Genomic DNA, 19,851 nt, shown 5'->3' on the forward strand with positions numbered 1-19,851 from the left:
TCGTGAACATGAATCCCATTCGTCCCGCCGGTCGGATCCCGCATACCCGCCCGCACATCGTTCGCGCGATTGCAAATTCCCCACCGCTGAGTGTGAGATACCGCGCCCGCCGCCCTCCGCATGCGCAGATAAGCAGATTGTCTTCGTGCTCCAACCCTATCGTCCGTCGTCCAGCCATGTCCTTGTCTGCCACCGTCGCGACTCCCAGCGGAGCGAAGATCACCGTCCCGACCGGCCTGTTCATCGACAACGAATGGGTGCCGTCAGCCGATTCGCAAGAGAAACTCCAGTCAGTTCAGACCGCCCGCTCCAGCTCGTCCTCTCGTCGGACAGCCCTCGATCTCGCCCTGGGATGGCCCCGCATCCACCCGATCTGGAGGCTAACGCGTCGTCAGGTGCATCAACCCTGCAACCGAAGAGCTCATCTGCGAGGTCGTAGCAGGTAAATGACCACCGCAGCCTGAAACCGCCGTCCCGGCAACTCGCGCGCAACAGCGGCACTGACGCACGTCGTTCAGCTTCCGAGAAGGACATCGACATCGCTGTCGCCGCCGCGCGCAGGGCCTTCAAGACGACGTGGGGCAAGAACGTCACCGGCTTCGAGCGCTCCAGGCTCATCCACAAGCTCGCCGACCTCATCGAGCGCGACGCCCAGCAGCTGGCCGAGCTCGAAACCCTCAACAACGGCAAGCCGGTCAAGATCGCCAGGTTTGCCCACACACCGTGATCCCGGTCGAGATCGCTCAGATCGCCTGCAGGGACTTCGATATTGGCGATAGCGTCGGCTGCTTGCGCTACTACGCCGGATGGGCGGATAAGATCCTTGGCCAGGTCAGGGGCCCGCTTCCTGCAGGCTCGCGCACGATCGCTCACGCGGGTATAGACCATCGAAGTCGACAATAAGACCAAGCTCGCATTCACCCGCCACGACCCGATCGGTGTCTGCGGGCAAATCGTAAGTGCGCCTTCCTGAACCCTCCACAGCTCCAGAGTTCACGCGGCTTATCCCGCAGATACCATGGTGAGTTGCCCGTAACTGCCGTCTGCCTTGTTCATGCTCACAGAAGGACGCACGAATAGGAACTATCCGATCAACATGTGGTATGTCGTCCACCCCTGTTCCGATTGATATACAACGAACCATCGCCCAGGGCATGGAAGGTTGCGCCGGCCCTTGCCGTAGGATGTACCATCGTGATGAAACCCTCTGAGCTCACTCCGCTCACAGCCCTGGTCAGTTGCCTTGTACGTAGCAGCTTGTTCTACGATTGACTCTCCCTACGCTAGAAATTGTCCGAGCTCGTGAAGGAAGCTGGGTGGGTCTTCTCACCCTAACGTTCAACCAGTATCTCTGATATACCCCCTCGGTAAAGTTTCCCTCCCGGCGTCATCAACACCGTGCCCTCCCTCGGCGGTGTCGGCGGCGCAGCCCTTTCCTCTCACAAGGATGTCGACAAGGTCGCGTTCACCGGCAGCACCGTCACCGGCCGCAAAATCATGGAAGCCGCCGCAAAGAGCAATCTGAAGAAGGTGATCTATTTTTATCCACTATATCCTGCCACCGGCACGCACCGCCACCCCCTTGTGAAACCTCGGCTGAATATGCCGCGTGTCTCGCAGGTATCTCTGGAACTCGGAGGCAAATCACCTCACATTGTCTTCGAGTCGGCGGATCTGGACCAAGGTATGTCCTCCGTTCCTTGAGAACCCCTCGCGCGACTCGGTGACCCTGTATTCCCGCCAATCTGGGCCGTCGATTACTGCCTAAGGCCGGCGCTGATCGCAGTGACTTCCAGCCGCGAACTGGGCTGCGCTCGGCATCCTGTACAACACCGGCCAGGACTGCACGGCCGGTTCCCGCCTGTTCGTCCAGGACAGTATCTACGACAAGTTCATCTCGATCCTCGCCGCAAAGGCGAAGGAGCTCACTATAGGCGATGGTTTCGATGAGAAAACAGGCGGTGGACCCGTCGTGAGTATTCGTTTCACGTCATCGGGTCCTCGGTGAACGTTCGAGAAAGAGAAGGCGGAGGGGCCGATGTTATCACCTCGTGCCCTCGAACTTCGGATCCAGATTATCTGACTTCCATCGTTTTCTTGTGCCGTTTCAGGTATCGAAAACCCAGTATGAGCGTGTCTGGGGATACATCGAAGCCGGCAAACAGGCCGGTGCGAAATGCATTCTCGGAGGCACCAAACGGCCCGGTAAAGGATACTTCATTGATCCCACCAGTGAGTCGGAACATGGCAGGCCTTGATTGGCTGCTGACTCCCGTCACTGCCAAACAGTCTTCACCGACGTCACGCCTGACATGAAGATTGTGTGTGCCCGTTCACCTTTACTTGTGATCCTCGTGGCTGACCGAAATACCCGTTCAGGTCCGCGAGGAGGTATATCGCAACAACCTTGTGTGCCAATGAGGATCAATCCTCACATATCGCCATCTAGATCTTTGGGCCGGTTCTATCTGTTGCTCGTTTCAAGACCGAGAAAGAGGCCATCGAACTCGCCAACGACACCACTTATGGCCTGGGTGCAGGCTTGCATTCGAGTAATGATACCGTTACCTCGTTTGCAGCCTCTGTTGATACCCTTCCACAGAGGATTCTGACCAGTGCATGCGTGTGGCCTCTGCTTTGGAAGCCGGAACGGTGGGATCTGCCCGTTCAATAACATACCCACATTACTGACAGACATGACAGGTCTGGGTGAACGTGAGGTTCTTAGTGCCTAATTCTCTATCACATCACTGATGCTTCGTGAAGCAATACAACCTGTTGAATAACAACGGTGGGTGGCAACTCACGTGTTCCTCGCGGTATTGTTCAGGTCTGACATCGATCTTCAAGTGCCATTCGGTGGCAAAAAACAGAGTGGTATCGGCCGTGAACTCGGCTTCGATGCCTTGCAAGAGTACATCTCTGTCAAAGCCGTTCACTATAACTTCGGCGAAAAGGTGAACGTTCCATCTTCTCTTTAGGCGATTTGTGCCTGACATCGGTCGTTAGTTGGATTGGCCGTTGTGACCGCAGCTGCATATATTCGCGCTCCGGGTGACCGGCGCGCCTGACCGAACTTGGCAAACGTAGTATTGCGATATGGTTGTCGAACGGCGATTAAGAGCCAAGTCCGGGAGAAATGATAGTACATGTATCATACGTCGGCAGCAGTGCGGACAATATATGTCGGGACCATCGGAGATTGGAATACAAAATTCCCGGTAACCGAAGATGTGACTTCCGCGGCGATCTCCGGTCGTTCGATCGAAATAAGCATGGAAGGTGGAAGGGACACGAAAGCAGGATCAGCAACACCAAAACCGCCGACGACCCGAAGAAGAACCCGAGGTACTCAAAGAAGGGTGTAGCAATATGAAGACGAGAATTCATTGACCCGGAGGGGGGCGAGAGCCTGGTTCGCTGACCCCTCTCGCGTAGGCATCTTCAGACCACTCACTGGCCTCGCCGCTGGGCGGTGAATAACTCGTGTAGGAAGATCCTCCGGCGGCCGACCCTCCTTGTCCAGTGCTTTGTTCAGGAGTCATAGGATGTTTGTGAGCGCGTTCTCGTTGGCAGAAAACTCACGAATTCCGCTCACCTCCAAGCCGCGGAGGCCTCGTGCGCGTTGGCGCGTTGCTCTGGCGCGGCGTAGATATAATCGTCTTGTCCGCTATGGCTGGAGCGCGCTTCTGTTCTCCATGAGGACCCGCCACCAGCGGGACCTTCCGTACTGAAAAGTTCCAACGATCGAGACTGGTTCTAACTACAGAGAAACATGTTACTTACCTAGAGATGGATGCTCGGTACCCCGTACTGGCAACAGCTCCTCTGTTGTATGAGCTCCAAGATGTATCTACACTTGCAGCGTGCAGAGGATATACACTTTCCGCAGGCAGCACAAAACGATTGTAGTCTCCAGCAGCAGGCTCTACTGCACCTGACGGAAACTGCTGCCAGCCTGACCTTGCATCCCGTATTTCGTGGCCGCCCATGGAGATCATGTCGGGAACAGGGCGAGGAAACACGTCATTCTGCCCCGAGAACGGCACATGTACGAAGGCTGATCCCGCAGATGGCGGACTCCGAGAGTACATGGAGTTGTGAGGGGAGGCGGGGTGTGCTGTATATGGGGCTGCCGAGTGTGGCCTGCGCAAAGGCTCACCTACAATACCGCCCTGATATTCTGTGAACATGTTAGAGCCGCTATAAGTATAACTGAGCACCGCAACAACCTGGGTTGTAGTACAGATCTGAGCCGTAGGATGTGGTTGAGCCGGAAGACCCTGAATGAAACGAAGGGCTTAGTACAGATAGGTGTAGGCGACTCGAGTGAGCGCGGGACTGACCTCGGAACGGCTGCGGGTGAGGGTCGTAGCTGAAGCCAGGGATTTCATCTTTGGGGGAGGAATGCGGCGAGTAGGGAGAGGCGGAAGTCCGAACAACCCGTTCGGTAGAGGTTTTCTTGGGGATCGGTATGTACTCGCATTTGAAACCTTTCTTACGGCAGCGTTCGCAGTCCGGTCCTCCTGGGAGTGGCTGACACTAAACGACGGATGAGTTCGGCGTGAGGTTTTATGAGAGTAAACTACCTTTATTTGACGCTGAGTGTATTGATAAGCAGTCGGCGAAGGCGGGAAAGAAGGTTGGTTGCTCACCTTCCGGCAGCCAGTGCAAGCTACCTGTGTTCGCTTTGAGCGCGGCTGCGTGGGCCTCGCAGTCGGAGAGTGTGACGAGGAGCCTATTCCACGTAGCACGGATATTGAGAGAATCTACTGATGGTTCGGATGATGCAACCTACCCAACTCTGACTTGGATGACGGAGACTGACTATTGTCAGGGTAGCCAGCGGGACGCCCTTCCATCTCTTGCAAGAGCAGAATCCAGCAATAATCGATGACGGTGTTGTCCTTGAGCCTTCAACAGTGACCTACAGAAAGAATGGCTGTAGAGAGCGAGTGAAGAATGTGCAGTTTCAGTAGCAATGTAGAAGAGGCAGGAATGACATGGCTTGCGTGAAGCGATGCGGCCGTTTAGTCGCCCTTATCCACGAGGTATGAACCCAGTCAAACAGGTGAGGAGTATTCAATGACCGAGGGCGTGAACGTGCTGTGCCAAGCTGCGACGCGCCCATGCACAACCCATGCGTGCTGAAGGGTACACGCCGACTTGGAACGGCACCGAGATAAGTGCGCGAGACGTGACGTCCGTTTCTCCAGCACTTCGACATTTCTCGCAGATCAAAGGGAGAAAACCCAATCGGGGATACCGCTCCATTGGCGCCGATTCCCACTGGCCTGTCAATTCGCCGACGCGCCGAGGCCTTTGTACGAGCAGTGGGTAAAAGTGGCCTAATAGCGTTTAGACGGAGGCAGTTAAACTATTCCAGTGAAAAAAAAACGTACGCTGGCTGCTCGCGGACCAGTTTTCCATCATTTCACTGCCCTCGAGACTAACCAGGTGAATTGGATAGCCGCGGGGTGGTCAGAAAAGGTGTAAATTACGTGAATGCAGCAGCAGAGAAGTCGGAGAAGCAATCGTGCCGCTGCGAGAAAAGTTGCACACTCCTAAGGTTGAATAAGGCAACCATTGATGGAAGAGTCACTGTGGGTACGCCGGCGCTTGCCCTGATAAACACGCACATCAGTGCCACACGTCCCTGAAACGCGGCCTTGGGCTCAGCACAGTGCATCCTATTAATTGAGTGTCCCGTTGACTGCGTTTGATTGTTGCGTCACCGCATAAAAGGGTGTTCTAGCGAGAGATGCTCTGGAAGTCTTCGTGTGAGAGACGCAACAGGGGCCGGCGGGTAGGATCGAGCGAGGGAATACTGATGCGGAAGGAACGGGCAGCCTTGACTCGAACACAGCATCAGTCGAACTCAATTGCGCCCAAAATATGCTACAAGAAACCGAGTAAAGTCCACCTAAAGAGCCAGGTAGTCCCGGACCTCCTCTTCAGTCAACTTCCTGAAGGCAGGCTTTGGGCGACCATTGACACCGATGGCGCGTTCAGCCTCTAGGTCCGCCGCGGTGGGCACCGTGACAATACCGATTTCTATCGTCTTCTCCGTCATTTGGCCCTCAAAACCTTCCTTGAGTGTGAGAAGGGCAGTGTGGATGGCATCTTCAAGACTGATATCGTCGTTGTACCTGCGCGTGCCGCAGTACGGTGAGAAAGATACATCAGCAAGCCGTAGGAGGCCAATGGCATACCGCTTCTCGAGGAATGTTTTGGCGTTGACCATGTTTTTCCCGATGGCGCTTGCCTTCCACGCCCAATATGAGCCCGAGGGGTCGACTTGGTACAAGGACGGTCCCCGATGGCTGTCCCATCCCGCAACAAGGAGGGAAACACCGTACGGCCTCACACCTCTGTGAACATATAATGAGAAATTTCATCGATCATAGCAACTTCTTGAAATTCACCCAGATTGCGTAGCTTCCTGCACTACCGTGGCAATCTCCTGTGTCAATACTCGCGTCGGGGGGTATTCGCCGTATAGCTTCCAGTAAGCTTGTGCGCTCTTCCGCGCTTTCGCCACGAGCACTCGGAAATCAGGGCCCATGCCAGAGTACACGATACCGATGTTGGGGCATATGATCGAGACCTTGTCGATCATGGAGTCGTCGATGAGGATGGAGGGCGTCTTCTTCTCCGTAGCGATGACAATGCCGTTGGATGCTACAGTCGATCAGCGAAGAAACATGTCCAGATCATTGCGGTACAGACCTTTAATTCCGAGACTTGTGGTTCCAGAAGATACCGCGGCCAGAGCATGCTCTATCTGCACGAGTTTGCCACTCGGAGAGAATGTTGTGAGGGAAAAGCTATGGTCGATTGAATACAGGTATGTGCAACAGAATCTCGACCTCGTGCCTGTATGCGCCTCCACCTTCGGTAGCCATTGTGCGTGTTCTTCACGAGTACAGGGTCGAGAGCGACAACTAAGAGAGAAGCTGGGACTCGCTGTAGATGAATGTAGAGCAGCCAGGGACTTCCAGGGACGCGCGTCTTGATTCAATGCAAGACGCGTCATCCACGTGGGCTTTTCACGAGACGGGCGCAGCTTGGTGCCCTTGCCGCTCACTTGTTATAATTAGTACATACTGACATCCGCATAACCTAGCCCAGTGCTGCAGCATACGAGTTTTACGCGTTATACAACAGACACGGTATTTCCATTTATTTCCTGCAATAATCGCCCATGGTACATTACGTATAATCACATCTGATACCTTAAATGGTAGACAAGGTGGGCAAGTTCAGAGGCGTCGTCCTCAAGTAAGGCTACGTGACCTAGCGTCAGCCTCACGATCACTGTCATGCAAGAAACTACGTTACCTTGTGCACGGTGTGCTCCGGGAAGAGCGTCTTCGCCTCCTCATGCGACACCGAGGGATGGACGATCACATCGTCGCCCTTCTTCCAGTTAACCTATAGTTCACGGGTTTAGTACGGCATACGGCCGATCAGCACTCAATAAGTTATACATACCGGGGTCGTGACACGGTGCTTGTCGCCGATTTGGAGCGCTAGGGTGCCATGCTAAATGACGTGTTTATGCGCATTAATGCGAGTTTCACTCACAGTCAATCACGCTGCGAGGCGGATAATGTCAGCACTGTTGCCCAAGACGGCCATGGTTGTTACTTACCGAAGGATCTCGTCGAAGTTGCGGCCGGTGGACGCGGGATAGGAAATCAAGAGACGGATGACCTTCTTAGGGTCGATCACAAAGACGGTCCGGACCTGCAAGATACGCAGTCAGCACAGCGCACAGAATAATCATCTGTCAGGACATACAGTGAACGGGAGGCCCTTTGCGTCGACATTGGTGGCGTCCTGAGCATCCAACATGTCGTATAAAGTCGAGATCTTCCTGTCCGGGTCAGCAATCTGAAAGCGTCCTCAATAGCTGTTCGCATATGGATGCTCAACAGCTACTAACGATGGGGAATTGGACGTCGGTGGGGCCGAATTTAGATCCGTACTCGTTGATGTCCTTGACCCATTTCTCATGGTCATCCAAGGTGTTCGCAGAGATACCGATGACCTTGACGCCACGCTTGGCGAATTCTGGCGCCTGGCGGGCTACCTCACCCAACTCAGTGGTGCACACAGGGGTGAAATCGCCAGGATGGGAGAACAGAACGGCCTGTGTCCCGCCGATTGCCATCAGGAAGGGTGTAATCCGGAAATTACGCCGAAAGCACGTACCCAAGAATCGCCGATCCATTCGTGGAACTTAATTGGACCCTGGGTGGTTTGGGCCTCGAAGTCGGGCGCGATGCTTCCAAGGCGGAGAGTTGGCATTGTAATCGTCGGTGAAGATGTTATCAGCAGCCCATATCGCCTTCACATCCCCTTATATGAGCCCCAGATCCCACCACATGCCAATCAGAGCACTCGATCACACAAATCTGACGCCTTCACTTTCGACATGCGTGCGCCATCACGTGCTAACGTAGGATGCGATAGCAAGTCCTGGATGGTACTGGAATGCATCTCGTTAGACATGTTATTAACGATGCGATAAGGGGCCAGTAGCACGATTGTATCAGGTGATGGGGTTCATACATATCAGTAATATGCTACAGCGTGAAGTAAAGGATGTGGATGTTTTTCCTGTTGTGTCCTCAGTATTTGGTCTATGTCCTCGTCAATATCGTTGGAGGCTTCAATCTAGTGATGACATGGTTAGGCGTCGGTCCCGACGTCGTCATCCTTGCTCTCACCGCTGCCGCCAGATCCAACATGGCCTTCCCTGCTATCCATGCCTCTTCATGGTTGTCTCGGATCTCGATGTTGATAACATGGACTGGTCGATTCAGATCCCCTCCGCGTGAAAGAAGATCTTGAACATGGTGAGCTTGCATTGGGAGAAATATCAAGAAGCACCTTACCGTCGCAAACGGCGTCGAAACATCGCTCCTCACATGTAATAACGATATCTGCAACAGCTTTACTCTCTTGCCATCGTTCCGGCGCGAGTTTTATCCTTCTATTGCGATCAAGCATTTGCAGGAGTCCATTTGCTGTATATCTGCACGTATGATGATTTCTTCAATGCTGTGTTCGGTGCTGGTCAAAGAAAGCGTACAGTCGAGCGTCTTTTTGACTCAGTTCTTCATATATTGTGTTATATGGAGTACCGAACGGGTACACGTTCGGCTTGTCTATCGATGGCCCGGGGAGGCGCACAGCTGATCCAGTACCAAAGGAAATAACTCGGTATCCACCTTGTCTGGAGATTTCAATCCAAATCAGGTACGTGGAGAACGAAGGGAATGAGACGTACGACAGAACGTTGTGGCCTTCCATCGACCGATTCTGGAACACCACATGAGAAAGCGCGCGATATGCCGACGGGAAGAACTTACCTGGTTGCTGGCACAGACGACACAAAAGAGAGGACGAACTTTATAGGAAGAAATAGTTCCGGGCGGGTTGGTCGTTGCAACCTGAGCTTCCAGAGATGGCTGTCGTGCAATCGGCTGTTGTAGGTTGGCGACCTGGGGTGGAGCAACGGGTGGACGACCAAGCACCCCAAACGAGGAGTTGGACGCAATCAAGTAGGGATATGCAGCCGATGCTTGGGGAGGGGGAGTGGGTACGGGATGAGGAGAGTTGGAATGTGGTCTTTGCAGTCGAGGATCGGAGACACGCGCTAAGCGAGGATCTCGGACTCTTCGCGGATCCATTGTTCACTATATCTATGCAAGATGTAAAACGCAGAAAGTCAGTGATTGGTAAAGAGTCTTCGAGCCACACGAGCTTAACGCCTCAGCAGTATCTAGAACATGAGGTCAACTCCTTCACCCATCCCTTTGGGTGGCGGGTAAATCGTGCTTCCACTCTGAAAGTCATCAAGGACTAAAAGTTGGCAATTATATCTCACTTGTTAAAACTGGATTTGAGGTACGGATTCAGAAAGGTAAGAATGGATGGTACTTGATGACGGATACGCAAGTCAACTCTCACTCGCGCCGTTCGCGCTTGCGCGCACCGACCTCATCAAATCATGTGATTATTGAAGCGCCCACCTGTGTAGCTTGCTCCGCTGATCCGTCGGTGCCTGAGCGTTATGCTGCTTAACTTCTGATTGGAACAGACCGCTCATAGTACTGCCTCGCGTCACCCAATTGATCCGCAACGCCTGTTCACACAAGTTCTTACCGTAGAACCAACGTCAGCATCATCTACAACGGCCAATCCAGCACGCCGCTGACAGTGGAGTCAAATTCGAGCAACATGTTGGACGACAAGGATCATTTCAGCATTCTCAGCACCTCTTCTTCTTTCGGAAAGTTAGGATCGCCAGATTTTCCGAGTCAGGCATCGTCCATATATCGTAGAGAGCCAACGCTCGCCGAGATCGAGAGCGTTCAGCACGAGATCCACGCTCATGGCTGCGATATCGCCGCAATAGATGCGGACATCTCTCGCTTGCAAAGAGAAATTGCACTGCTACGTCAGCAGCGGGCAAGACATGAAGAAGCAGTAAAGAAGTGCAAAGGGGCGATCACGTTGGCCAGAAGAATACCTCCCGGTCAGATTCCACCCCCTTAGATCAGTTTCTATGCAGAGATCTCATCGGAGTGCGCAGAACTACTGGCGTATATATTTGAACTTTGTGCGCAGGAGGGATGGTCCTTAGCTCCGGTTGTCGTTTCGCAGGTAAGCATTGCGCAAACATATCTACAAACGTTAACTCACGCTCGTGCCTTTAGGTATGCTCCGCATGGCGTATGGCTGCAAAGGCACCTAACGTCTGGTCTCACCTCTATGTTAACTGCGATGACTACAAGGTCATATCGCGCACCCGCTTTTGGCTGTCCAATGCACTCCACGCCGCATTGCACGTCACTATCCGCGCCACGACGGTTCACCGGACGTACATCGATATATTACGCCTACTCGAGAGCCATATTGCACAGCTGAAGGTCCTGCGCATCTCCTCACCTCGGCGGCTTGTGACCGAGGGCATAATGGCGTGGTTCAATGACAACTCCGCTCCCCTCCTGGAGTCTGTCACCGTAGAAGTCGACGAAGCAACCAATGACGAGGCTTCCACCGGCGCAATTCCCTTCTCAAATGCCCCTTCACTGAGAACGTTCACACTATCGAGCCCCTCGATGCAACCACTCGGATCCCTTCCCTCGCAGATTGTTAATTTACACATAAACCTCAAATCCATGGAGGATACGGGCGCTGTTCTATCAGTGCAGGCGATCCTCTCGGCCGTAGCCTCGCTGCCTACTCTCAAGATTTTCAAACTTACCATATCCGCGACTTCATTCTCGGCTATCCATTTGCCACAGGATCCCACACCCATTTCGTCAGGATTAGAGACCGTCACGTTAGAAGCATCTCCCGCGGGATGGGTCCTTCTAGACTATCTCCATTTACCTCATCTACGCCGTCTTCATTTGCTATCACTACCGGAAACCTCGCTGGGGTACCCAGACGCGGCCGCTGGTGCGCTACTGAAGCGCTTCCTGGTCAATTCTACCCCGCCTCTCGAAACCTTGGAACTATACGACATCGACCTGAGCGACTCCGACTTCTGCAGTTGCTTTTCTCTGCTAGGGTCACTGCGTGACCTCCGCCTGCACTCTTCGGACATCTCAGACGCAACCCTGTCCGGTTTGCGCGGTCACAACGGCTGGTGCCCTGAACTCAGGCGCCTGGACCTACGGTGGTGTGGTACACTGACAGGCCGTGCCCTCGTGGATCTGGTACGCAGTCGCAGCGCCGCGGATATGATCCCGCATGGTCCTCCTGTCGAAGAAATCACGGTCATCCACTGCGCTTTCGTGGGAGAGGAGGATGTTTTGGAGTTGGCAAGGTTGACCACCTGCCGCGTTGTCCACAGAAACGGTGACCATCTTCCCGGGCACCGCGGATGTTGCGACAACGCACGTTACAGGCAGCGTTTGAGGCTGCGGCACCTGAAGGACTTCATGTCCCATTACGGATCATCTTTGCGCCTTGTGATCTAGTCCCCTTTTGTCCTGGCAGCTGACGGCATTGGCTGGCCGGCTTTCCCATTCAACCATGTTTCAATTCAAGCTATCATAGAGAAGTTTCGGTAGAATGTCTGACCTTCCTATGTAGGCCTTGGTTGGCACTGTTTCAACTACTACACCCCTGATGGACGACATGAGAATTCAAGTCCTCTCGGACTCCGGGCCCGTGCGGTATGCGGCGATGCCAGTACCTATGTTTGGCATTGGAATCTATCCTCAGGAGAATCAAATATATCGATCTAAATTGAGGTCACGAAGGCAGATGAACTGTAGAGATTTGCCTAGGTGCGCTATGTTATCAACGAATCATCTTTCAACTACGTGCAGGACCCATTCGAAACGAAACCGGCTGAATGTTCTTGCTATCGCGTTAGGGCAAACATCACGCTTAGCAACTGTATCCGAACTGCATTCATTGCCGGCAAAAAGTACGATCAGAGCGTGCAAAGCCGTCGCAACTTTCCAGCGGTATCGAAAAAAACTATGACAGCCGAATCAATCGGCGGCTCATGAGCGCGTATGTGTGGGAACGGCCGGTATGGTCGACAACCTCTCAGGGAAGACTGAGGCTTGGGACTGGTCAACATCCAGGGCATCCATCATTTCGTCAATAGCGGGGTCGTCGGTGCCGTCGTCGTTCCAGTCGGCCAACGGCTCATCGGCGGCGTCAGCATCAACTGCACGCGGATCTTAAATGATGTGGTTAACAATATTTATTGTTTTGATGAATTGAAGCGACATACTGTGGACAGCTTTCTTGCGACCAAAGCGCTTCACCGTCGCACTTTTGAAGGGCTTTGTCGAGGTGGTGGAGTTTATAAGATTGGATGTCGGCGCTCCAGGTGCAGGCATTCCGTCAACGTCCAATGCATCTATCATCTCGTCTATGGCGGAGAGGGAGGAGTCCTGGTCATTATAATCGCCGATAGGCTCATCGTTAACGTGGTCGTCCACGCGGGAAGCTAAAACAACGATGGTCAGCACGATTGGGTATAATGTCGGCAAATAGACATACAGAGTATGTTGCCATGCTTTGCAGGTACGTCGCCGGTGACGGTGATATTGGGCGACAGCGGTGCTGAACCAGCAGCGGAAGCCGGCAAGACGATGGGCGACGAGGCGACAATCGCCGAGAGCGAAGCGAGGATGACGGATATGCTGATGAACTGCATGCTGATAGATGTTGCTCAAGGATGGGGTTGCGTTCAGGGCGATGGGGTTGGTGCGGTAGAGGTCGGAAACGATGACTATGGATGCTCGTTCAAGTGCGCGTCCTCTTATACACGGATGAATAGTCATTGATTCAAGGCGCACAACGGAATTACGACAGGAGCCGCTGGATAGACAGCGGGAGTGGTGCGGAGCGTCCATCCGCAACCGCGTTCCGTCACACCGCTGATCGCATCCGTAAGTCGTCTAGTTGCGCCTCACCACATTAGCGAGATTGAATGGAGTCAGGGCACGACCAGAGATGTGCTTACTACGCTGCAGTAGGTGGTCGTGCTCGATCGCGCAGGACATACTATTCGCATTTTTCCGCGTTCCGCTGCGGATCAATTGCAGGAGCCTACCTCGAAGCACAGGCTCCTATGCGTCATACCGACGCAACAGTCATGCAACAAATGTGGGTCTCGATATTGACGCAAAAAGTTCTGCGAACTCAAAAGTACGATACATGCCTGCTGAAAGCTGAAATCAATGTCCGTCCGCACTATGACAGGCCAGGGTAGAGAGCTCCTTGCCCATCTCAAACAGAGACAACGTTAGTCTGTTGACCACGCTTATACATGTCCGGCGCCTGGGTAAAAAGCAGCCTGGCAAATTGTGAACGTCGTGGTCGCGTTGAAAGATGTCGACGCGCGCGAGCGCGGACGCCCTGCGCCTCCTGCCACGTGCGCGGTCGTGGCTACACACGGGACTGGGTATTCACCATCACGTCTTCTGAAATGGCCTTCACCAACCTCACTTCGGATTTCCGGTTTCTTTATGACAAGAAACGTAGCCAGATCCCAGAAAGCAAGCGCCGCAAACTCACTCGCGTGCCAAAACCATCTTCGGACCAGCCGTCTCTCGGCAAGGAGTTCATCGCGGAAGCATATGTCGTAGTGCGTATGTCCTCCATCCTGACCAGCCGCTCGCCCCCGCTGAAGGTCGCTCGTCGCGGTAGTTGAAGCACATAACGACGCTTACACGCATGCTGGCGAGCATTCGTAAGCCCTACCTTGACGTGCATTCCCGTGCGCCGGGGTTCGCGCGGTCGCAGGCGCGGAATATCGACCTATCAGGCGGAGTGGAGCGCGCATGGGATGGCGTCAAGTATCTCACAGCGGAAGAGCGTGATCAGATCGATGTCCAGGCGAGGGTCATCCTCAGCCGGTGTGCCAACAAGGTGAAGGAGATGGAAGCGCTAGAGAGCCGTACGTTGTCATCCCGAGTGCCGTGTGCCGTGTCGTCATTCCGACCGTATTATCATGCAGGCCGCGCGGAACTCGTTGCATCCAATGCGAACCCGCTAGCACGATTGTTACCCACGCGGCTTCTCCCTCCGGACGAGTCGAGAATGTCTTCCGCTGCCGTTGCCGCCCACCATGCAAGCGTCACCTGGTATCTCAGCCGAAGGCTCGCAGAGGCGAGCGAGGCTCAGAGGGAGATGCAAGAGGAGCGCATGAGGCGCCAGCTTGAGCGCACGAAGACGCTGGGGAGCGGTGCAGCACGGGAAGCTCTGGCAATTGGCATATCAGAGCCACCTGGTATGGCTGCATCGACGAGCAGCAGCATCACCAGTAGTTGGCTGGGAGGTGCCGCCTCCAGCATAGCTGCCTCCATACGTGGTAACGACAGTTCGCCGCAACCTTCGTACCCAACGCCTACGGACTCCGAACTTGGCTCGGAGGACGAGGACGAGATAGAGCTCTCTCAATCGCAAATCCTGCAGTTCGAATCCGAGAACGCCGCGATTTTGCAAAACGTCCAGGATACGCTCGCATCCGTACAGCAGGCCGAATCGCGAATACTGGAAATCAGCGCGCTGCAGACCGAGCTCTTGACGCATCTCCAAACTCAGACGCAGATTACCGAACAGCTCTACGAAGATGCCATTGCCGCTACTGGGCAGGTCGAAAAGGGCAACGTGCAGCTGCGCGAAGCGAAACGGAGGGCGAAGGACTCCCGCTTGTTCGTCCTCGTGTTCTTGATTGGAGCCAGCCTTAGCTTGCTATTCCTACACTACTACTAGACCCCGCGAGGTCGACACACATCGTGTGTACGTTAGACATGAAACGTCTTATATAATCTATTACTGTGCGTTGCCACTCTCTGGATCATACCTCACACTCGGCTTGCTGGGCCGCTGACCCGCCCTAATGGTATCGCTGGACACACTTGAAGAACTGTCATTCGTATAGCTGCGTAGCAAGGGAGCACCTTCACTGGCTGCTTCCACGGCCTCCGCAGCCAGCTCGTCTATATCCGATGGGATGTCGGAAATATGCCGGATGTGCGCTTGCATTTGATGGTATATGGTGTATGACGCGATGATGGATATGACGATACCGCCTATGATGAAGCAGATGTTGATGATCTTGGTGGCCTTGTCCATATGGTTGCGCTGCTCTCCATCCGCCAAAGCGGCAGCGCGAGAACCAATGAATACCGCAAGCAGCATCTTGGGACCAACGAAAAAGGTTGCTAGTGATGGTTGCAGGATCAACCCGATATGCGAATAATAAACGGACGAAGACATACCGACGACGAATTGCCATAGCTTGACGGGCTCAATGGACTGTAAAGTACTTGTTAATCGTCGACAGAGTTATGGACGAATCTATACTGACTGCAAACAAGGTGTTCGAGTAGACCCATGGTGGGAAAGGAGACATCCGAATGAGTATGATGAGCGGCAACCCCTTCGCGCGCTGTAAGGTATTAGTTAGCATGCTGGATGCAACTTTACATGAATGATACGAACAATCACTTCCTCCAATGCCACCCATTTCTCGTTAGAGCTGCTCCATCTGCGCAGCCGGCGGGCAAACAAGAACCGCAGCGTGACGAAGACTAGCGCAGAGCCGAGGATAGATGCCCCAGCGCCGAGCCAAAGCCCTTTCATGCCATAAGCAAAGCCACATATCGTCAAGCTTGTCGTGTGTCCAATGCAAGGCGGGAACGAGATGATGACTGTGGTCCGTAATGCGGAAATCAGTGGATGGGCAAGACATACGTAGTAGTATATGTTCGACGCACCGATGACGGCACCAAGTATTAACCACCCATAGGGATAGCGAGCGATCTTCTGCGCTAGATCGTATAGGTACTGTGCGATCCGGCCGGGACGCACGACGATGATGAAGGTGCCGAGAGCGACGTAGAACAGGATGAGGAAGACTAGGGCAAGCTTTCCAGCGGGATGCAAAGCCCGATACTTGCGCCAGAGAGTGCTTGGTGCTTTGCGTGCAAACGAGCGCGTTCTCTGGAGGAGAGACGAATCTGCAGCATCCGACGGCCCCATGGCGTACAAGGGAGAGCTGAGTGGTGCCGGTGAGCCCGCGAAGGCAGCCGGCCTTCAGCTTGCGGGTACCGTGCCGGCATGCGTCACCAAGCCCGGTGGCGGTGACGATCCTGGAAAAGTTGCAGCGCGACAACGTTGAGCTCGTACGTTCACCGGATGGAAAAATACTCTGCTTTTCGGGTGATTGCACTGTAGCATGAATCTGGGTGTTTTCCATAAAGCTGATCTCGCCTCAGGATCCGGGGACTGGCATCCAGGTACGATACCTCCGGCGTGCATAGGACCAGTTAAAGAACCACTGCTGAACACTACACGTTAACGAAAGCCATTCCTTACGCCTGTCCCTCCAATAGGCAATGATCTTCCTGTGAAGATACTTCTCCCGGTCGGTTATGTCTTCGGGGCCATACGCGCATTGGTACTGCTTGCCGTCAGCTTGGCGTCATTCGTGCTGGTCCGCGTTGCACTTCTCGTCACCGTAGGTCCCTATGCTTTCCCAAGTACAATGTTCCAAGCAACTTTCAAAATGCGCCCAGGTACCCGTGCCTGCGTTGCACAGGATTTTGAGACGAATTTTCGTGGCCATCTTTGCACGGACGGCACTCTTCTTGTCCGGTATAGTCTGGATACCCGTCGAAATCGCCCCCAGAAAGCGCACCAAGTTACAATCGAAGGGTGGCTGGACACCCGCTGCGGGAGACATTATTGTCTCTAACTGGGTGTCGTGGTTAGAGGTCCTTTGGCTCGCGTTCAGGTCTGTTCCGTATTTCGACCCCGCCTATCTCAAGACTCAGGGTTCGACGTGTAGGTTCGACCCGCAGTTCGTCCTCCCGATTGCGGATGCGCCTGTGGTGGCTGCATCGAAAGATGCTACACCGATCACCTCAACGCCTGGCAGGCGCACTGGCACGGGAAGCGCCGCTATATCCTCATCCTTCCGCGCGCCGACTCCCAAAGCGACCATCCGTGGATGGACTAGAGTATCGCTCCTAACGATGCTCCGCCAAACAGGCTTGACCCCGCCCTATGGTAACCATGACGCTCAGCTTGATGGCTAGCCTTTCTCAACGATCACGCTCTCAGCCTTACAGCAGAGCCCGCATATTCATTCTCTGGACGATATCCGTCGAAGCTCTAACCGCCCCATAGTGGTATTTCCCGAGTGCACGACAAGCAACGGTCGCGGACTTCTTCGCTTCGCGGACGTGTTCAAGGACACCGTGACGGAGCTTCCAGTTCGCGGTTGGAATGTATGGGTTATGTGTGTGAGGTAGGTATTCAACGCTACATGTTACCTGCTATCCCTGATCTCGTGGTAGATATGATCCACCAACAGCGTTCCATCCGACGCTGAGTCGTTCTATACCTTCCAACACCACCCTCAACCCACTGCCGCACGTACTCTCGCTCGTGACTTCTCTAGTCCCTTTGACATCATCAATACGACTCCTTCCAGCATCAGAGTCGCCGAATTCACGTTCTTTCTTGCAAAGCGAGGTGTTGCCTGGTATGAATTCCACGATATGTCCCACTTTCCACAGTAAGAAACCGATTCCGTTTAGGACGCGTTGACGACAAGCTCTCGGAAGCTTGCGCCGCGCTCATCGCCCAGGTGGGCAAAATGAAGCGCGTTGGTATGGGGTGGGAGGACAAAGCTGCCTTCCTCGAACTGTATAATAGTAAACGCTAACTTTCAGCGCGCGCAATGCCAGCTCCAGCTTCCTACCCTTATAAGGATATGTCAAAGGAGTGTATAAATCACGAATAAGTATGCTAAGAGGTGCCGGCTACGCTAGACTGTCGACTTGGAAAATATGCTGCACTTCTATCAACAATGACGATGAGAGCGATCAAGAGAGAACCAGAATCACTCAAGGCCGTTAGTTTGCACCCGGTTTCGGACCCCACAGCTCGTCGAACCTATGAAACCATAAACTGATGGTCACCGTGCATAACATGTATAACGCACCAGTCATCGTTCGGGTCAGTGGCGAGCCTCATCTGAACGGTCAAGATCCCTTCATCAAAATCGGCGAGCTCGCCGAACGCTGCTCGGGTAAGATCTACGTGCTTGGAACCCGAAGCACATCCTGCACAGGTGTCCACGACTCTGACGAAGATGCATTTCTGCGGAGTGTGGCAAACTTCCATACGCGAACGTTAGTGCAGTTGATAAGACGATTCAAATGGACAGCCCACTCTCGAGGAACTTGAAACACTGTGGTTTGCTCGTCCATCCGTCCAATGTCAATGCCGCCACGAAGGAGGCATCCTAGATGTGTCTGTGAGTGGCAGGATAAGGCTTACTGCTTCGCACATACTGTCGGCGCCCAGTCCGACTCTGGCCAGCAGCTCGGGTTTAAGAGATCCTCTCCGGTATACCTGAGAAAAGACGTACGGTCAACTTGACAACGAGGTAGGTCGATCAAAGAATTTACCAAGTTATGATAACATCTTCCTTCTCGCCTATACCGGACATTATTTGGGACAGGTCTTTCACCGCGCCGTCCACGTTGGCCAGAACTTGAGTCGTCGCGGAATCCCCCTTCGCAGCAGCGTTCACCTTGGACGCGTGATTCTTCTTGGCGGGTTTCTTGGTAGGTTTCTTGCTATGTTTCTTGCCTTTCTTCTTCGTCTTGGTTGTCTTCCTGTCCCAGAAATGATGTCCGCCGCTCGAGTGTTGGCGATCCTCATGGTTCTCGAAGCGGTTTTCATTCGGCTTGAGGTCGGTGTCAGATTGATCAATAGCGGTTTCCAGATTGCGCTGGTATTTGTAGTTCAAGTCGGTGATGTTGATAGTCTGCCAGCCATCGCGCGTAGAGAAGTTGAAGGGTTTGCCAGCGTCCGCTAACGAGTGCGCCTTGGTGTACTTCGCCCGAGCCTCAGCTTGCAACCGTGCAGAGTCCACCGCCGTGCCAAGCGCCTGTTGCGGCAGAACCAGAGAAGTCCACAACAGCGCCGTCGACAAGATCATCCAGGTCATAGCGGCGAGAAATATGAGTTTTGCCCTTGTGAACGTCCGGCGTCTTCGAGATGTGCTGGAGTAGACTGAGACAGATAGCTATAGTTCGAGGCCAAGCCGTTCGTTGACGCGCAGAACGATAGAGGTGCGGTTCATATGCAAATCCAACCAGGACGATGTGTGCCATTGCAGGCCGATGGACAGCTGTCGACTCCGATCTGCACTCCGGGGCCCTTGCGCCTTCCGGGCCGAACTATGCCGTCGGGATGTCGCTCGATCACGTGCTCCTGTAATCTGCTTGCGACATAAGATCGACGCGTTCGACCTCCGAATCGTGGAAGAAGCGGGTGACT

General features: G+C 53.9%; 10 protein-coding genes across 10 annotated transcripts; 4 read left to right on the forward strand and 6 right to left on the reverse strand.

Annotated features, from left to right (window-relative positions):
- Positions 1–176: 176 nt before the first annotated feature.
- PUNSTDRAFT_132791 (NAD-aldehyde dehydrogenase) lies at positions 177–3,027 on the forward strand (the record flags this gene model as incomplete). Its single annotated transcript, XM_007382166.1, has 21 exons — positions 177–289; positions 396–442; positions 519–708; positions 759–831; positions 884–955; positions 1,014–1,021; positions 1,081–1,101; positions 1,152–1,233; positions 1,288–1,316; positions 1,374–1,530; positions 1,621–1,684; positions 1,797–1,972; positions 2,112–2,232; positions 2,290–2,321; positions 2,380–2,391; positions 2,450–2,552; positions 2,603–2,652; positions 2,704–2,715; positions 2,767–2,791; positions 2,851–2,957; positions 3,010–3,027. 21 exons carry the CDS (start codon positions 177–179, stop codon positions 3,025–3,027), a joined length of 1,512 nt encoding a protein of 503 aa, XP_007382228.1.
- Positions 3,028–5,821: 2,794 nt separating this feature from the next.
- On the reverse strand, positions 5,822–6,960 carry PUNSTDRAFT_100444 (N-terminal nucleophile aminohydrolase). The gene is made up of 5 exons (XM_007382167.1): positions 6,877–6,960; positions 6,730–6,827; positions 6,426–6,681; positions 6,213–6,371; positions 5,822–6,149 (listed from the first exon to the last, which is right to left on the reverse strand). Exons 1-5 carry the CDS (start codon positions 6,903–6,905, stop codon positions 5,924–5,926), a joined length of 768 nt encoding a protein of 255 aa, XP_007382229.1. The 5' UTR covers positions 6,906–6,960; the 3' UTR covers positions 5,822–5,923.
- Positions 6,961–7,072: 112 nt separating this feature from the next.
- On the reverse strand, positions 7,073–8,385 carry PUNSTDRAFT_51315 (cysteine peroxiredoxin). The gene is made up of 8 exons (XM_007382168.1): positions 8,218–8,385; positions 7,949–8,155; positions 7,804–7,896; positions 7,655–7,749; positions 7,588–7,598; positions 7,495–7,532; positions 7,342–7,434; positions 7,073–7,287 (listed from the first exon to the last, which is right to left on the reverse strand). Exons 1-8 carry the CDS (start codon positions 8,311–8,313, stop codon positions 7,237–7,239), a joined length of 684 nt encoding a protein of 227 aa, XP_007382230.1. The 5' UTR covers positions 8,314–8,385; the 3' UTR covers positions 7,073–7,236.
- A 175-nt stretch (positions 8,386–8,560) lies between these two features.
- PUNSTDRAFT_84993 (Ssu72-like protein) lies at positions 8,561–9,591 on the reverse strand. The gene is made up of 6 exons (XM_007382169.1): positions 9,381–9,591; positions 9,299–9,330; positions 9,101–9,244; positions 8,904–9,043; positions 8,736–8,854; positions 8,561–8,682 (listed from the first exon to the last, which is right to left on the reverse strand). Exons 2-6 carry the CDS (start codon positions 9,319–9,321, stop codon positions 8,581–8,583), a joined length of 528 nt encoding a protein of 175 aa, XP_007382231.1. The 5' UTR covers positions 9,322–9,330; positions 9,381–9,591; the 3' UTR covers positions 8,561–8,580.
- Positions 9,592–10,251: 660 nt separating this feature from the next.
- On the forward strand, positions 10,252–12,149 carry PUNSTDRAFT_125437 (uncharacterized protein; the record flags this gene model as incomplete). The annotated part of the gene is made up of 3 exons (XM_007382170.1): positions 10,252–10,549; positions 10,607–10,677; positions 10,731–12,149. The coding sequence occupies 3 exons, from the start codon at positions 10,252–10,254 to the stop codon at positions 12,000–12,002; spliced, it is 1,641 nt and encodes a 546-aa protein (XP_007382232.1). The 3' UTR covers positions 12,003–12,149.
- A 387-nt stretch (positions 12,150–12,536) lies between these two features.
- Positions 12,537–13,201, reverse strand: PUNSTDRAFT_43530 (uncharacterized protein; the record flags this gene model as incomplete). The annotated part of the gene is made up of 3 exons (XM_007382171.1): positions 12,537–12,718; positions 12,773–12,991; positions 13,045–13,201. 3 exons carry the CDS (start codon positions 13,199–13,201, stop codon positions 12,537–12,539), a joined length of 558 nt encoding a protein of 185 aa, XP_007382233.1.
- A 774-nt stretch (positions 13,202–13,975) lies between these two features.
- On the forward strand, positions 13,976–15,264 carry PUNSTDRAFT_132796 (uncharacterized protein; the record flags this gene model as incomplete). The annotated part of the gene is made up of 3 exons (XM_007382172.1): positions 13,976–14,134; positions 14,197–14,446; positions 14,507–15,264. 3 exons carry the CDS (start codon positions 13,976–13,978, stop codon positions 15,262–15,264), a joined length of 1,167 nt encoding a protein of 388 aa, XP_007382234.1.
- Positions 15,265–15,324: 60 nt separating this feature from the next.
- On the reverse strand, positions 15,325–16,536 carry PUNSTDRAFT_64798 (Golgi apparatus membrane protein TVP38; the record flags this gene model as incomplete). The annotated part of the gene is made up of 5 exons (XM_007382173.1): positions 15,325–15,716; positions 15,774–15,810; positions 15,863–15,943; positions 15,997–16,205; positions 16,272–16,536. The coding sequence occupies 5 exons, from the start codon at positions 16,534–16,536 to the stop codon at positions 15,325–15,327; spliced, it is 984 nt and encodes a 327-aa protein (XP_007382235.1).
- Positions 16,537–16,689: 153 nt separating this feature from the next.
- PUNSTDRAFT_119620 (uncharacterized protein) lies at positions 16,690–18,246 on the forward strand (the record flags this gene model as incomplete). The annotated part of the gene is made up of 8 exons (XM_007382174.1): positions 16,690–16,716; positions 16,773–16,793; positions 16,862–17,014; positions 17,073–17,290; positions 17,345–17,565; positions 17,620–17,806; positions 17,856–18,043; positions 18,099–18,246. 8 exons carry the CDS (start codon positions 16,693–16,695, stop codon positions 18,224–18,226), a joined length of 1,140 nt encoding a protein of 379 aa, XP_007382236.1. The 3' UTR covers positions 18,227–18,246.
- A 170-nt stretch (positions 18,247–18,416) lies between these two features.
- On the reverse strand, positions 18,417–19,519 carry PUNSTDRAFT_132799 (uncharacterized protein; the record flags this gene model as incomplete). The annotated part of the gene is made up of 5 exons (XM_007382175.1): positions 18,417–18,456; positions 18,506–18,680; positions 18,736–18,808; positions 18,858–18,918; positions 18,975–19,519. The coding sequence occupies 5 exons, from the start codon at positions 19,517–19,519 to the stop codon at positions 18,417–18,419; spliced, it is 894 nt and encodes a 297-aa protein (XP_007382237.1).
- Between the last annotated feature and the right edge of the window lie 332 nt (positions 19,520–19,851).

Source organism: Punctularia strigosozonata (assembly GCF_000264995.1).
Source record: "Punctularia strigosozonata HHB-11173 SS5 unplaced genomic scaffold PUNSTscaffold_4, whole genome shotgun sequence".
Classification (NCBI taxonomy): Eukaryota; Fungi; Basidiomycota; class Agaricomycetes; order Corticiales; family Punctulariaceae; genus Punctularia; species Punctularia strigosozonata.